Source organism: Astatotilapia calliptera, chromosome 13 (genome assembly GCF_900246225.1).
Source record: "Astatotilapia calliptera chromosome 13, fAstCal1.2, whole genome shotgun sequence".
Lineage (NCBI taxonomy): Eukaryota > Metazoa > Chordata > Actinopteri > Cichliformes > Cichlidae > Astatotilapia > Astatotilapia calliptera.
In genome coordinates, this window is record NC_039314.1 from 23,144,604 (window position 1) to 23,160,036 (window position 15,433).

At 39.5% G+C, this 15,433-nt stretch overlaps 2 protein-coding genes across 2 annotated transcripts in view; both read left to right on the forward strand.

Annotated features, from left to right (window-relative positions):
* The first annotated feature begins 828 nt into the window (after window positions 1-828).
* Window positions 829-8,847, forward strand: cnrip1b (cannabinoid receptor interacting protein 1b). Its single transcript, XM_026191140.1, has 3 exons — window positions 829-1,425; window positions 2,757-2,901; window positions 7,392-8,847. The coding sequence occupies exons 1-3, from the start codon at window positions 1,247-1,249 to the stop codon at window positions 7,554-7,556; spliced, it is 489 nt and encodes a 162-aa protein (XP_026046925.1). The 5' UTR covers window positions 829-1,246; the 3' UTR covers window positions 7,557-8,847.
* Window positions 8,848-10,191: 1,344 nt separating this feature from the next.
* Window positions 10,192-15,433, forward strand: part of LOC113034593 (calcineurin subunit B type 1) — a 30,175-nt gene continuing 24,933 nt past the window's right edge. Inside the window, exon 1 of the mRNA XM_026189284.1 lies at window positions 10,192-10,482. Within this exon, the coding sequence (XP_026045069.1) occupies window positions 10,480-10,482 (3 nt within the window). The 5' untranslated portion in view covers window positions 10,192-10,479. The remainder of the gene's footprint in view (window positions 10,483-15,433) is intronic.

Genomic DNA, 15,433 nt, shown 5'->3' on the forward strand with positions numbered 1-15,433 from the left:
ATGACTTGTACAGCGTGAGAGGCACCCTGAACCAAAACAGCTACCACAGCATTCTGCAGCGGCATGCAACACTCTCTGGTCGGCCCCTAGTTGGTCAGGGGTTCATCCTACAGCAAGATAATGATCCACAACATAAGTCCAAGCTATGCCAGAAACTTACTTAGGAAAAAAGAACAAGACAGTAAGCTTGAAAGTATGGAGTGGCCAGCATAGTCTCTCCCATCGAGGTGGTCTTGGGACGAACTGGAAAGAAGAGTGAAAGCAAAGCAACCTACATGTGCCCCACATTTATGGTAATCTCTGCAACAGATATGAGAAGAGCTTTCGATTTTTATTGTAATGTGCCACCGGGGTGTTCAGCTGTTATATCTGCCAAAGGTGGCTACTTGAGTCAAAGGTTTAGAATAAAGTTTGGTTTCTAAATTGATTCCATGATTTCTTTTTTAACTCTTATTGCTTATTTGTACTATGCTTTCATTTCAGAGCTCAATGAGACATTAAACTGCATAATTTTCAATAAAAACCTGAAAAAATTGGGGTTTTCTAGTGTATATAGATAACACTTCTCTTTTCAATAAATAGATTCGAAACTACTGCCAGCTAGACTAATGCTGTTTACTGTACACTGACTAATTTCAGTCATTCGGCTCTGTGAACAGAATTTGAGACCAGGTTTGTTTCTTCGTGCATTTGGGGGTTAAAATTCAAACTGCTTCATTTTAAGGGTTTTTGTGACGATGTGTCACTTTCGACGCCTAACCCAAGGAGAGCTGTGCGCGGTGTTAAGAGTATTCAAGGATTAATCGGTCCTTTGAGGATCACTTTAAGTGCTCCGCTGTCTTAACTGGCACGACTTCAGGACCAAGGACAGCGAGACACAAATTTTACATTGGTCGATGACAACGTAGATATACATAGATATAAAGAGAGAGAATAGATGACCTATTATACTAGCAGCATTGGTTGTGTTGCAAGCAAACAGTGACGATAGGTGAGAGAGCGATCAAGAGGATGGTGGCTATAGTCGGTGATAGAGTGTGTATAGAGAGAGAGGGAGAGAGAGACAGTGCAACGGTTGGGATTAGGTTTATATTCTGGAGGTTGGACGGGATTACGCAGCGCAATTCCCCGTGCTGCGCGGTACTCTCTGGGATTCACCACACGGCATTTCTCAGTTTCCACGAACTGATCGACGATCCCTCCCACACCCCGCGGTCCTCCTGAGATACACTAGCTATATGGAAACATGGCCAACGTTCCGCAGATCGTGAAAATTGGGATTTCACTGAAGATGCTTCCTAACAACACAGCCGTGTACTTCAAATCCGACGGGACCCGGTTCGGACAGACCCGAACCATCAAGCTTCTGACCGGGTCGAAGTACAAAATCGAGGTGGTTGTTAAACCAGGAGCGGTCGAGGCCACGTAGGTAGCCCATGTGGATTTTCCTGACCAGGTCATAACCCAACCAAACTGCTAGGAAACCTATTAATCCAGGGAGGCAAATATCACGTCCAGATCACCATATTCTAAATCTATATTCTATTTTTGGAAACGCAAAGATCATTTCATTTATCAAAGAGCGTCGCTGACATATTTTCAGGCATTCAGATAAACGTTATTGGAGGATGGCGATAAAAGCTCAGAAAGCCTTTCAAATAATGAAGATTTTTCCTTCTGTCTGATTTGCTATTTTTGATGATATTTTCCCTTTAAATAATTATTTCTATAGCGACCTGTGGGGTTGTATGACGTTGTTTTACGAATATTTTATTAATCCTCCCTGAATTTACTAAATATTGGGACTTCTTTGTCGTATTGTTTGTTTCTGATTTAATGTATTTCCCATTTAAAGCGAAATAGCCTGCACTACAGCACCACTGCTTTTCTGCTTCATCTGCACTGAGAGTAATTAGATACATGTCTTTGTTGTAACTGACCAAGGATAAGGCAGACGCACTGATACCACTGACTTTAGCAGATATGCTGAAGAGAAGGCAAGTGCAGATTTTAAACCTGCAGTCGATTACAACGATGTTCTGATGGTCTCTGTATTTTAGGCTTGATTTTGATTTTCAAGCCTAAAATACAGAGAGCCTAAAACAACACACCCCTTTTCCTCTTTTAAGTAGCTTTCAATAATAATAATAATAATAATAATAATAATAATAACAATAATAATAATAATAATAATAACTGAATTAGAAGCAAGCCTTGCTGGAGCGCTCAACGGGGTAAAGAGACTGTTTCCAAGTTCAACGTTCAAAAGTTGGATTTTACGTGGAGCACATAAAGGCAGCATAAACCCCAACTGGCTGCACGTCAAATCCCCCGCAGATTAGGACTCCAGTGTTTGGGCTTTGTGGCACCGCCCTCCTGGGATTTGCCTACAATTCATGATTATGTAATGTGAGTTGTCGTACTCGCATCTCCCAATAAGGATTAGCGTCGGATATTTAACTACCAGGATGTAAAAACATCACTGAAGGAGCACTCCAATATAAAACTAGGTCACACACGCAGTGATGCATAGGTGGTGTTGAACTGAATGTGGGGCAAGCCAGTGAAGCCCAGCTGTAGCCCTATTTCACCAACTGATTTGTCAACACAAGGCTCTCTCTCTCTCTCTCTCTCTCCCTCTTCCTCTGATTTTCTCTCTCCCTCCCTCTTTGTGTAAAACTATTTTCATTCATGCATTTCATACCTTTGCTGTTTTGTGATGATTCTATTTTTGCTGTGTGATCTGGTCAATGCAGGTCAATGAGCGTGGGTGGGGTGACCTTCCCCCTGGAGCAGCAGTCTAAAGACCCACAGTCTGTGGTCTATACTGGCCTGTACGACACAGAAGGTGTGGCACATACCAAAAGTGGAGAGAGGCAACCAGTTCAGGTCAGCATACAGGTATGGATACACTGTGCACAGCACAGAGGTGGAAGAACTGTTCTCGTGTGTTTAGGAATTATGTTTTGATATGAGCTGGTAAAGAAACCTGATGAAGAGCTTCCCTGTTCCCAGTAAGCTCTTTAAAAAAAATTCTAATTCTTTAACGATGGTTTTATCATTCATGTATCTTCAATTTGGATTTTGGTTCTCTTGATTGACTTTTTATCAGTTTTGCAAGTCATGTTTACAGTTCCACTCATTTTAAGACGTTAAACATGGTAGTGTTTTGTGTTTTTCATTGTAGCAACCAAGGCCCTTTTTGGCTCCAGAAATAACCAGATCATCTATTTATTCTTAATCTGGATGCATTTAGACTACTTACCTGGTCTTCTTAATATATCTCTAGATCCTCCACCAGCTTTGTTGTGTCATATCTTACAATTACTTCAACATAATAATAACTGTGGCACACATTTTTACTGAAAATAGGAATAAATGGGATGGAGACAGATTAAAATCAAAACCTGCTGATAGAAAGATTTGGTCTTCACCAGCCCTTTAATCACCAAGTGATCTCATCTGTGTTCAGCCACTTCACCTCATCTATATCTGTGTTTCATAATGTTCTTATAATCCTGAGATTAATGTCAAGTGATGGTCTTACCATGCCTGTTTATGTTGTCATGGTTCTGGTTCTGGCAGTGTTTCTATGGTTACAGAGTATCTTGATAGCCTCATTTTTTTTATCCAAGGTTACCAGGTAGATGATGAATGTTTCGAGGGTGGAAATATAACCTATTTAGGGTTTCAACTCTGCTCTGTCTTCCAGTGAACAGTAAAAATATCAAGTATTGAATTTCCTGGAGCCCATGGTGATGTTTTATTCTTAATCAGCTTTGCGAAACCCAGAAATGTCTCTAATGTTCTAACACAGGTGGCTAAGAAATAAACCCAAAAAGGTTAACAGTGACTGCGGTCAGTTGTGTGTTAACAGAGTTTGTTAATACACTTGGATTAAGATTGGAACTTAACACTGAACTAATAGAAGTAATTCTGTCAAACTTTCTACTATGTTTTATGCAAATGAGGACCCAGATGAAGGACACATGAGGCAGGAATACACCAAAATCCCAGTTTAATGCTAAGCTGATTCAAACTCACAATAAGCCAAACGGAGAAATCAGGAATCCAAGAATACAGATGGACTGACAATTTACACAGGACATACATATTCATGTGTGTGTGGGTGTGTGGGTGTGCAGAGAGTAATTGAATAGACAAGACTAATTAAAGAAGGAAAGACAATCACAATGGAGGGAAAGCAACCTCATGATATACAGTGAGTCTCAGCTGGTATGTCCTTGATTCCTTTCCTTGCGTTCTCAAGTCTTAGGTCCTCTTATGCCTGAGGGAGAAACATGACATGTGAGGAGTTGAGGCATTTAATCAAAAAGAAACATTATGTTAAAGTGATTTTAATCGGTGATGTGTGGCACAGCTGCATCACCGGTCCATTGATTTGTGATAGCCTGATACAGTATTTTATGAGCGTAGGAGTACCTAAGACTACTTTTATATTTACACCTACATTTAAGCATATTCACAACTTATATATTATATATTTATATCATATCTCAGTATTTGTGTAATATTACTGTTGTGATCAGAAGGCTATATATATTCATCATGGTCATGAATGTCATGTTAATTTTGAACTTTTAATTACTTTTTCCAGGGTGGATTGATTGTAAAGCATATGTCTTTAATGACTTCAAAAAAACAACAATTAGATGCACAAGTTTAATCATCTCTGTCCTTTTCTCACTCCACATGCCACTGCCATTCTTGTTAATAGCCATCGATTACTGTAATTTACTTCTTTTCGGTCTTACTCTAAAATCCATCCACAAGCTCCAACGCATCCAGAACTCTGCTGCCCATATTATCACCAGGACCCCTTCTATCCATCACATCACTCTTGTCCTGCAGCAGCTTCATTGGCTCCTGGTCAAATATCGCATCAATTTCAAAATACTTTTGTATACGCTTAAGGCAATTCATCATCTCTCCCTTCCATATCTCTCTGATTTGGTTCAGATCACCATCCCATCTCGGTGTCTCAGATCTTCTTCTTCTCTTTCTCTCTCTGTCCCCTCTCCCCGTCTTGCCCATCTTTCCACCATGGGGAGCAGGGCTTTCAGTTGGTCTGCTCCTCGACTCTGGAATTCCCTACTTCCTGATTAAGGAAATATCACTTTCTTCTCTCTTTAAGTCTAGACTCAAAACTCACTTGTTCAAATTTGCTTATCCCACATAACCTTTCTACTCTGCTATTTTAAATTTGTTTTATGTGTTGTGCTGTGTACAGTGTCCTTAAGTGTTCTGAAAGGCGCTTTCAAATAAAATGTATTATTATTATTATTATAAGTTTGAATTTATTTATATTTTCTGTAATCCACACAGAGTCAAAAGTATATATATAAATTCTTCTCTTGTGTCCTCTACCAGAGGCCTGGGAGCTTAAGGGTACTGCGCAGTATCTTAGCTGTTCCTTACTGCGCTCTTCTGGACAGAGATCTTGGATGTTGTTCCTGGGATCTGCTGGAGCCACTCACCTAGCTTGGGAGTCACTGCACCTAGTGCTCCGATTACCACTAGGACCACTGTTACCTTCACCCTCCACATCTTCTCGAGCTCTTCTCTGAGCCCTTGGTACTTCTCAAGTTTCTTGTGTTCCTTCTTCCTGATGTTGCTGTTATTCTGTATCGCTACACCTATCACTATGGCCATCTTCTTCTGCTTTCTGCTTGTCTACCACCACTATGTCTGGTTGGTTTGCCACCACCATTTTGTACGTCTGTATCTGGAAGTCCCACAAGATCTTAGCTCGGCCACTCTCCACCAAGATCTATCTCAATTTTGGTAGCCATAAACAAGATCCTGGCATTATTATGGCTGGATATTTGACCACTGTTTGTGACAGAGTTGGTAGAGTTCATTTAAACTGGTTTGTTTGCTGACATGGACTGAGCTTTGATGTGTGTTTCCAGTTATTGTCCTGCTGGAACACCCAACTCTGTCTAAGTTTCAACCATCTAGCTGTTGATTTGAGGCAAGGTTGAAGAATTTGGAAGCAGGTCTCCTCCTTCTTTATTCCATCAATTTTGTGCAATGTACCAGTAATAATGGTAGCAAACGGCCCCCAGATCATGATGTTACCACCACTGTGTTTGACGGTTGCTACAGTGTTCTTAGGTTTGAAATCCTCATCTTTATTCCTCAGAACATACCTCTTCTCACTGCGGCCAAAGTAGCTCAATCTTTATTTTGTCCTATCAAAAACTTTTTTCCAGAAGGCAATCCGCTTGTCCATATAGGCTGAAGGTGTTGGATTTTCAATTAAATTTCAAGGGGCAGGTCTGTACCCTCTCGCTCCACAGTGACATAAAACTTTTCACTGTGAACAGTGATGCTGGTTTTCCAGCAGTTTGCAGTTCATGGCAGGCTTGAGCCTTGGTAGTAGTTCCTGAACATCTCAGTCAACTTCCTCTCATCTCAGGGTGACAGTTTTGGGTATTGGCAAAGTAGTGACAAATCCAACTAAGTTTTAATATATAGAATTGTTTCAACAGGTGATCTTGGACTCTCAAATGGAATCGCAAATCTCAAGAAGACCTTCTTTCTTAGACTTCAGTGAGCTCCATGGACTATCCCATTGTTTTGAATATCCAGTGAGTGCTGTCAAACAAATAGTTTTTATGCTGGCAAATAAGAAGTTAATCGGCCTTAGCCTTTGCCAAGTTAAGACAGTTTAACTTAACAGGTTAAAGTGATAACTTAAAGAACCGTCAGCACCCCATGTATATATTTTATCACATGCACTGCCCACTCAGTCACAGCTTTTCATGCACCATGGATAAAAACACTTCCCTGAAGATTCACTTTGTATCTTTAATCGCAGCTTCTCCAGCATCCTCCGCTTTCCTTGCTCAAGTTCCATTTTAGAAAGTGTGACATCATTGAAGATGGTACATTTTTCTTTCAGCAAGCAGCACTACATAGATTTTTATGGCAATGAGAACACCTAATGCTAAGATTTTACATGAAAATACATTAATATATATTAATAAATTTAAAGTTTCTGGTTTTCTGGCAGTAAAATGAAATATAAATACATTATGAAATACTGTGTTATTTGTGTCTACATACATTTATATGTGTGACCCATCTGTTGAGTTCACACGCTGAGGCCTATGGGATGATCTGGTGTGTGTGTTTGGAAGTGTGTGTGTATGTGCGTGTGCGTGTGCCTGTGTGTGCATCCATCTGTGCTGTCAGTATGCTCCCTTTTCACTGCATCTTCAAATGATTTTACACATGATGCAACAGGAGTCTGTGCCTTTATAGAGAGAGTACCCATGCATGTTCCAGTCTACCACACTGCATGTGCTCTACATCATTGTGTGCGCCAGTGTATGCACACAGTGGTACATCTGCTTCTGCTTCAGTTCACAGAGGCGGGAATGTTTGAAACGGTGTGGCAGGTGAAGTACTACAACTACAACAAGAGGGATCACTGCCAGTGGGGAAACAGCTTCAACAGCATTGAATACGAATGCAAACCCAACGACACGCGTACGCTCATGTGGGTCAACAAGGAGATGTTTGTGTGATGGTCTGAAAGATTTTTTAAATCATCTGCATGTTGTTTTGAAATGAAGACAATTCTGTGGTTTTACTCTGTTTTCTGTCTGTCTGCAATCTGCCAATATCGGAAAAACTAAAGGTATTTGAAGAGAAAATGCAGGATTTCCCTCCATTATGCCCTCAAGAATGTGTTCAGGCTCCTGCTAATTCATTTCTAATGGTTTGAAATATAAAATGCAGTGATGTTTCCAGTCTTTTCGCATTTATTGAGGCTAAAATTAAATGAAGTTTTATGAGGCAAATATTTTTTTTCACATGCAGTTTTTTTGTGACATCTGGTAAACCCCAAGTGTGACAAGAGTTACATGTATGTACATTGGTGTATGTGTGTGAGAGTGCCTGTGTGTTTAGTTACAGTATCTGTTTACATATGGTGCTTGTACAGACGTGCATGTACTTTGAAGCTACTGAACGTCTACAGAGAGTTTCATTTCAAAATCCAAACTTTCCACAAAAGGAAACACAGAGCATTCTAGTGTGGTTAAAGAAATTCTTCAGACATGCCTAAAAATGAATTACATCATTCTCTGTCTGATTTAACAAGTGCAGTAATTTATACAAGAATCAAAACAACTGTTTCTGTCACTGTAATATAAATTTAGAATTCAGTTCGGTTCAATTGAATTCAGCTTCATTTATGCTGTGCCAAGGCTGAAGGCTGTTCTTATTATCCAAACAGCTGTTTTGTTGGTGCTGTTGCCATTTTAAGTCATTATTGACGGCTTCTATGCAAACTTTGGTTAGTTGTTGTTACCCAAAATCATAACTGTCTTGTTTGATAAATGTTTTCAGCCCATATCATTTTGCAATGGATTGCACTTGTGAGTCTTGTGAGTCAGCAACCATGAAATTATCGAAACTTTGCTGTCACACTTCGAGTGATTTTTAAAATAGTCCCAATTTTGGAATGAAACCCTCAGGGTAGTGTTGTGGATCACTGTGTTTTATCATTTGTGTAATACAGTGTGGCAAATAGGAGTTTTGGATTTGGGTGAAGTTGTGCCCCTGTCTAGTGTATGTTTATTCTCTCTACCTCTAACAGTGGTCCTTGCCACGGATATTTGTGCATAAAGACAAATAATTTATTTGGAATATTTGGACCATTTTGTTCTATTTAATGTGGTAAATATATGATATTTTAAAAAATGTATTTTTGTACAGTGAGTGGACCATGTGAAATGTTTTTACGTTACTGTGTGTACTTTGTAGAAATGACAACTATTTTCAATTAAATACTTTACTTACCTATGCAAGAAATTGGTGTCAAATGTGATGTTAAAATTTTTCTGTGGTGAAGTTTATATTCAGTATTGTTCTGACCTTTTTTGTGATAGTGTTGACTGTTTACATTGTAGACATTAAAATGAAAAATCTTTTTGCGTGGCACACTCATTCTGTGCTATGTTTAAGATTAGGAATAAAACTTTGTTATGCAGCAATAAGCTTATGTTGCTGGTGGGGAGCGGGGGGGCTTTGCTTAATGGACGGAGCATTTCTTCTCCAATCTTCTCTTTTCACTTTCAGTGTGTTTTTCCCACTGTCACTAAGTGCTTCGTCATAGAAGTTTGTGTTATTATTGGTGTTTCTTTCTAAAACTGTAGGGTCTTTACCTTACAATATAATAGACCTTGAGGTGAATGTTGTCGTGAATTGGCGCTGTATACATTTTTAAAAAATGGAATGGAATTAGGAACAAACAAAGAATCCATGCACATCCTCCGAAAAAAGTATAGTACAGAAGAAAATGGCTGACACAAAGGAAACCATACTGCAGAATCACATTATGTGCATACTCGCACAAAACATATTGCTGTTGTTTGGGTCATGTTTATAGGTGATTTATTAAGGCGTTTGGGGATAAATACAAGGATAAGACAATCTAGAAACAAGCACATTGTCAAAAAGAAGAATTTTGCATAAACAACATGAAATCATAGACCCATTCTGTCTTGTATAAGTGGTTCAGACTATTGGTGGTGTAAATGTGAGGGGGTATTTTCTTGGGATACCTTGGGCTCCGTAGGACCACTAAGCCTTATTTAAACACCACACTCTACCTGAGTATTACTGCTGACCATATCCATCCCTTTATGACTACAGTGTACCCATCTTTTGACATCTTGCTGCTTCCAGCATGATAATGTACCATGTCACAAAGGTAAAATCACCTCAGACTATTTTTTTTAATGTGAAATTAAGTTTGGTATGCTTATCTGGTCTTCACACTCACCAGCTCTCAATCCAGTATTGCACATTTGGCAAGTGGTGAAACAGCAGGTGCATATCAAGGAGATTCAGTAGGTGAATCTGCAGCAACTGTGTGAAGCTACCGTGTCAATATGGAACACAATCGCCGAGGAATAATTCAAGCACTTTAGGGCATTATAGCAAAAATGAACTCCATGTAAAACTTGGATATACTGAGGTTCAGGAGACGAAGGCTAGATTGGCCACTTCTTGTAGTACAGTCATGAAGCCAGTTGGGGGAGCACGTGCACAAACTTGTACTCGAAGCAGGAATACAAATAAATAAATAAATCGATAGACCCAGCAGTTCCCGGATGTACAGTACTGCTGCACCTCCCCCCCTTCGACTCTTCTCTCCTCCCCTCCGCCACCGCCTGCTTGTCAAACCGAACCTCCTCCTCCGCTTACTGTCCCCTCCCAGCGGGTCTCCCTCCCTTCAGCCACTGCAGTGAAAGCCTCGGTGAAGGAGAGAGAAACGGTTAAGAGATCCTGAACCTGGGTGTAAAGCCAGGACGAGAGCCGAGAACACCTACAGCGTATTTTTCTTGTATTTCTCGCCACAGCTCGGCGGCCTGCTGACTTCTGCTGTTGTAACCTCCTTTTCCGTTCACATCGCTTGGATTTCATCATCCGACCTGCAAGATGGTAAGCAGCAACGACTCTTATTTTCAACCTCCGCCGACTGGTGAACACACCAGTGGACAGGCCTGTGCTTTAATGTGTCGAATATAGCTCAGTTTTGACAGGTTCTCGCTCGTAGCGAGCGTTCCGCTTTGAGTGAACGGTCGAAAAAACGTAGAGCTGTGGCGAGAAGGAAACGCTTTTCTCACCCACTTTTGGCTCCCTGTCGCGCTCTCTGTGCAATACCCCAGGGCTGACAGTAGCCTGCAGCTTGTGGCCCAGATATTTCTTATCCCTTCTCGACATAGCCTACACTCTTATTAGCAACTAGGCCTGTGCAAATGAGTTTTCGAAACAAAAATACACGCTTATTAAGCCTAGGCTGGCGACTATTTGTGGCACATTTCACACAGCAGACAGGAAAATGTAACGGCTGCTTATGTTAGGTCTTTGCTCCTACTATATCGCACTGCATTCAAATATATAACATCCATCTCGGTGTGTTTTCTAGATAGCATGGCGCTGTGTTGATGGTTGCAACATTGTTTCGTCTGAGCCACTAAACTGTGATAAGTGCAATAATCGGCCGAGGCTACATTTGTATCATTTCTACCTGTGGTTGTAGAGGAGGCTTCCATAGTAGGCCACAGGCTTGTTCCTGCAACACACACTTCATACGATTGTTTGGTGTACGTGTGTGCCTATACATCGAGGGATAGATATATATATATATATATATATATATATATATATATATATATATATATATATATATATATATATATATATATATATGACTTGCTTCTAAAAACTGTAACCCAAATGCTTTTTACAGTAGGGTTGTTAAACATGTGGCCCGAGGACCAAAAGCAGCCAACTAGAGGGTCCAATTCCACCCACCGGATAGCTTTGCAAAGACATTAATTACTCTCTTTATTTCAATAAAATGCACTGCAGTTCTTGGTCTGGCGACGTGATGCCAGCATTACTACACAGGAGAAATCATGTATGCAAAATAGTGGAAGTATTTTTAGATATAGCCAAATTTTTACAATTGTAAATGCATAAAATGCTATTTTTTTTTGTCTATTTACAAAAACTGGACATGTAAGAGTTTTGTGCCTATTTTAGATCCACTGTGATCTGTGAATTGTAATGTACATGTAATGACGGTTGGACCTGCCAAATATAGTAAAATGGATGTGTTGAAATTCATTTGTTTTTACGTATTTATCTTAATTACACCTTCATTTTACAATTGATGGTTCATCGAATGTGAAAAAATGAACATTTGAAGAAGCTGCTTGTAGTTCTTTGCACTTATAAAAGAGAGGAGACATTTAAAGGGGTGTTTTTCATACAGGCTATTATGCAATAGTTTTACTGGTCTGGCCCACTTGAGATCAGATTGGGCCCATGAAAAAAAGTGAGTATGACACCTCTGCTTTACAGAGCAATTATAAACTTAAGAATGATTAAATTAATTCCTATTTTAATAAGAGAAGTAGTTAATTAGTAGTAGTAGTAGTAGTACATAAGTAAATAAATTGTGTAAGCATAGGCTGATATAGGGAAAGAGGAGGCTAAGGGGGATGAAGGTGGGTCCTTCGATGGCTTTGAAAAATCCAGATTGGGGACAATAACTGAAAATGCTTCGTCGTCTTCAGGTTGAGGTAAGTACCAGGAATAAAGAGCAGTGATTGGTCATTAAATAGGCTGACCTTTGCATATTCAAGGCTAAGCCCCATATATAACCTCTAACCCAAATGTTGTCCCAAAAGCCTCATGTACACTACAGAATGACTGCAGACCGTATTTATTGACAGTTCACCCATGATATAAAATAAGCAGTATCAACCACATCAACACTAGCTATTGGTCTTATTTATAATCTGTCTAGGGAGGGAGAATTTCCTGTTTTCTTGTTGCCTGGAAAAGGAAAAATTAAAATATTAATTCTTAATTGGGTTATACTAACAACATGCTAACATGTTAGTTCATGCTAACACTTATGACATCTAAAAAGTAAACGGTTATTAGAAACAGTGTTAACATTTTCTTTATCTTTTTCTTCTATAAAATGTTAACCAAAGTCAGATAGTTTGTCATGACTTGGCTATTATTAGACCTTTTTTTCCCCCCTTCTTTAATCTGTGTTATGCATATTGACTTAGAAAATTCAATCTTGGGTAGGCTATTGTGTAAGTACATTCCCATTTGCCACTGCATTGCTACTTGACGTAGTATGTACTCACCAGGTGCATATTCTTCCTGATAATCAAGATTAGAGAAGCAAAACCTCACTTCTGTATATTCTAGCTGATGTAAAATCACCAATTCTACAATCTCTTTTCACTAAGGCGGTATGAGGGTTGGTCCGGAGCCAGTGCTTAATCTCGAAGCAATTTGTCACATAATGACAGCAGGATCTCGCCATTAGAACTTTGTCAAGGCGGTATCAACACTTTTGCAGCTTTACAACTGAGAACTACTCGTGTCAAACACTAGAGGTGGGATTATTGTGACCAAGTAAAACTTTGTGACCATGTTGATGCCAGTGTCTAATGTAATTTAAAAAAGAGGGAAAAAAGCAGAGATTTGGTATGACTGTGAATTCAGAGCGGTGTATAAGCCAATGAAGTCATTCCTGCTCTCATTTTGTCTGCAATTTTCATGTTGTCATGTTGAGACTCTGCATTTATACACATCATTGTAAACAGCAGTCGCTGTTTATAGATTGCATTTGCATGCAGAAGCTTTGGTTTGAATATGACCGTGTTGCACATGTTTAGTTTAATTAAGCATGCATTTATAATAATCCTGACTGTATGACCGCAACAGTGTTTAAAAAAAAAAAAAAAAGAAGATTGTAAACACCTGGTGTATATCATGCCCATGGATATTTGTAAAATGTTTATTCAGCAAAATTTTTTATTTTGTGTTTTTTATTTGTAGTGCTGCGGTCTAGGTAACAAACCACAAAAACAACATTGTGCGTATGTAGACATCTCATTCACTGGTTTTGCTGCTCGTTCTTCTTCTCATTGAAAACACAAGAGGTGTGATTGCGGTGGTTTGAGTCCCTTGCTTGCAAGTACATAAAAGGAACTGTTGTCCAGTCTGTTGGTAGAGTTATTGCTGTTTCTTTTTTTATTGTAAAGAAATAAATGAAATTTCCTGATCTGACACTTCACCAGCCCGGGCCTAGGAACATGTTTGCATTATTGCAAAGAGGATATTTGGAAACTGGGTTATTAGAAGTGAGTGTTACTCATACAATTGCTAAACAACTCTAAGGGGCCTACATCATCCCTGACTTTAATTCTGCATAAATTAGCGCAGAAAATTTGCATCTGTAAATAGAAAGGAATTCATAAATCACACACAAAAACCAGCTATTAAGAGCAGCATCTCATTACTTGGGGGCAGCAGTAACTGGGGGGTTCTTTACTTTGTCAGAGGAAACATTTTTTCCTGTGTATGCTTACCTTGTTAGATTTGCCCTGCAGCAATCTCAACTATCAGACCGTGGATTGTCAGGACATGCACGTCCTGCAGGCACTGTGGCAACCTATGGCTTGTCAGATGTATTCTTCTCAGCCGCAAGGAGAGGTTGGGGGCAGGGACGCGCAGTTGCTTAAGCATGTAGTGGAATGATCTGATGCTAAGGGGACCATATGCTGCCTAGCAATCAAGCGCCACCCACATAAGGATTGAGCTGTAGCTAATGTAAAAGAGATAAAAGCCACAGTGAACCACCAACAGAAGTGATGATCAACACTACGTGATCCACACAGCACTTCCAACCAGCCCACTCAATCTGGATTTATTCTCCTCACTGGCCATTGCATCTCTGCAGAATCCATGGCTTGCACTGGAGCCAGCAGTCACCAGCATAAGCTAAACTAGTCAGTTTCTTCAATAAACACCTATTTGTTTGGAAATCTATGTGCACAGTGAAAAGAAAAGTTTATTATCATTCAGAACTTACCTCTATAACCATTGGTAGGAACTTGATGCTCAGTGGATTTGTGGTACTAGAAACAGTTCAATAGAGCTTAAAGGTCAGATTTTTTTTTTGTTGACTTACAGAGGGTGGTCAGTATGATAACTTTACTCTTGGCAAGAATCTATAGCTGATTGATGGCTTTGGGGATGATTTTTAAATCACATTTACCTCATCAGCATTCAAGGCATCAAAAGTACTACATTTAATTAACCTCTAAAAGCATATTTTGCACACTGTCAGTGGTAATAATGGAACCAACAGTATGGGGCTTCATTAACTAATAGCTACTGTCTTCAGCATTTTATCTGCCCTGAAACAATTTACCTGCAGTGGTCCATAGGTTTAGCGCATTAATGTAATCTCCTGTTGCTGGCTGAAATGATGATTTTGGTTGCCTAACCCCAATACCTACTCTTCACGAATGTGATGGAGAAAAATGATTGAAATCCTTAATAAACTGCTGCAATATATAAAAAAGGAACATCATTTGCTTTTAGGTCTTGTAACTTACTTGCATTGATACTCCTGCTGAGGCTACCGTTGAGGCTAGAGTTGCCTCCTGAATGAATCCTCACAGAAGTAGTATTTGTTAGTTTAAACTAAAATGCTACGTTTTTAAGATTTTGAAATTATTCATTCAGTAGCAATTCTAAGAATATATGAATCATACTTCAGTGTAGCCAGAAATAACCTTGCATCTCATTTAATACTACATGCTTTGTTATGTGAAACTCCAGGCAGGTCAGACGGTAAATGAAAAATATATGTAGCCACCTGTCACCCATCAACTGTATGCACTATGGCTTTGAACCCAAGAGTGTGGCATTTTGTCTGTACATGGGGCGTGATGAGCAAATGAAAAAAACTGATAACTCTCACGATTATATGGTAGCAACTTTTCCGTTATCTGGTAGGTATTATACTTTTGCGTGATGTGATGTTCTTCACTAATTGCAGAGCTAGCCT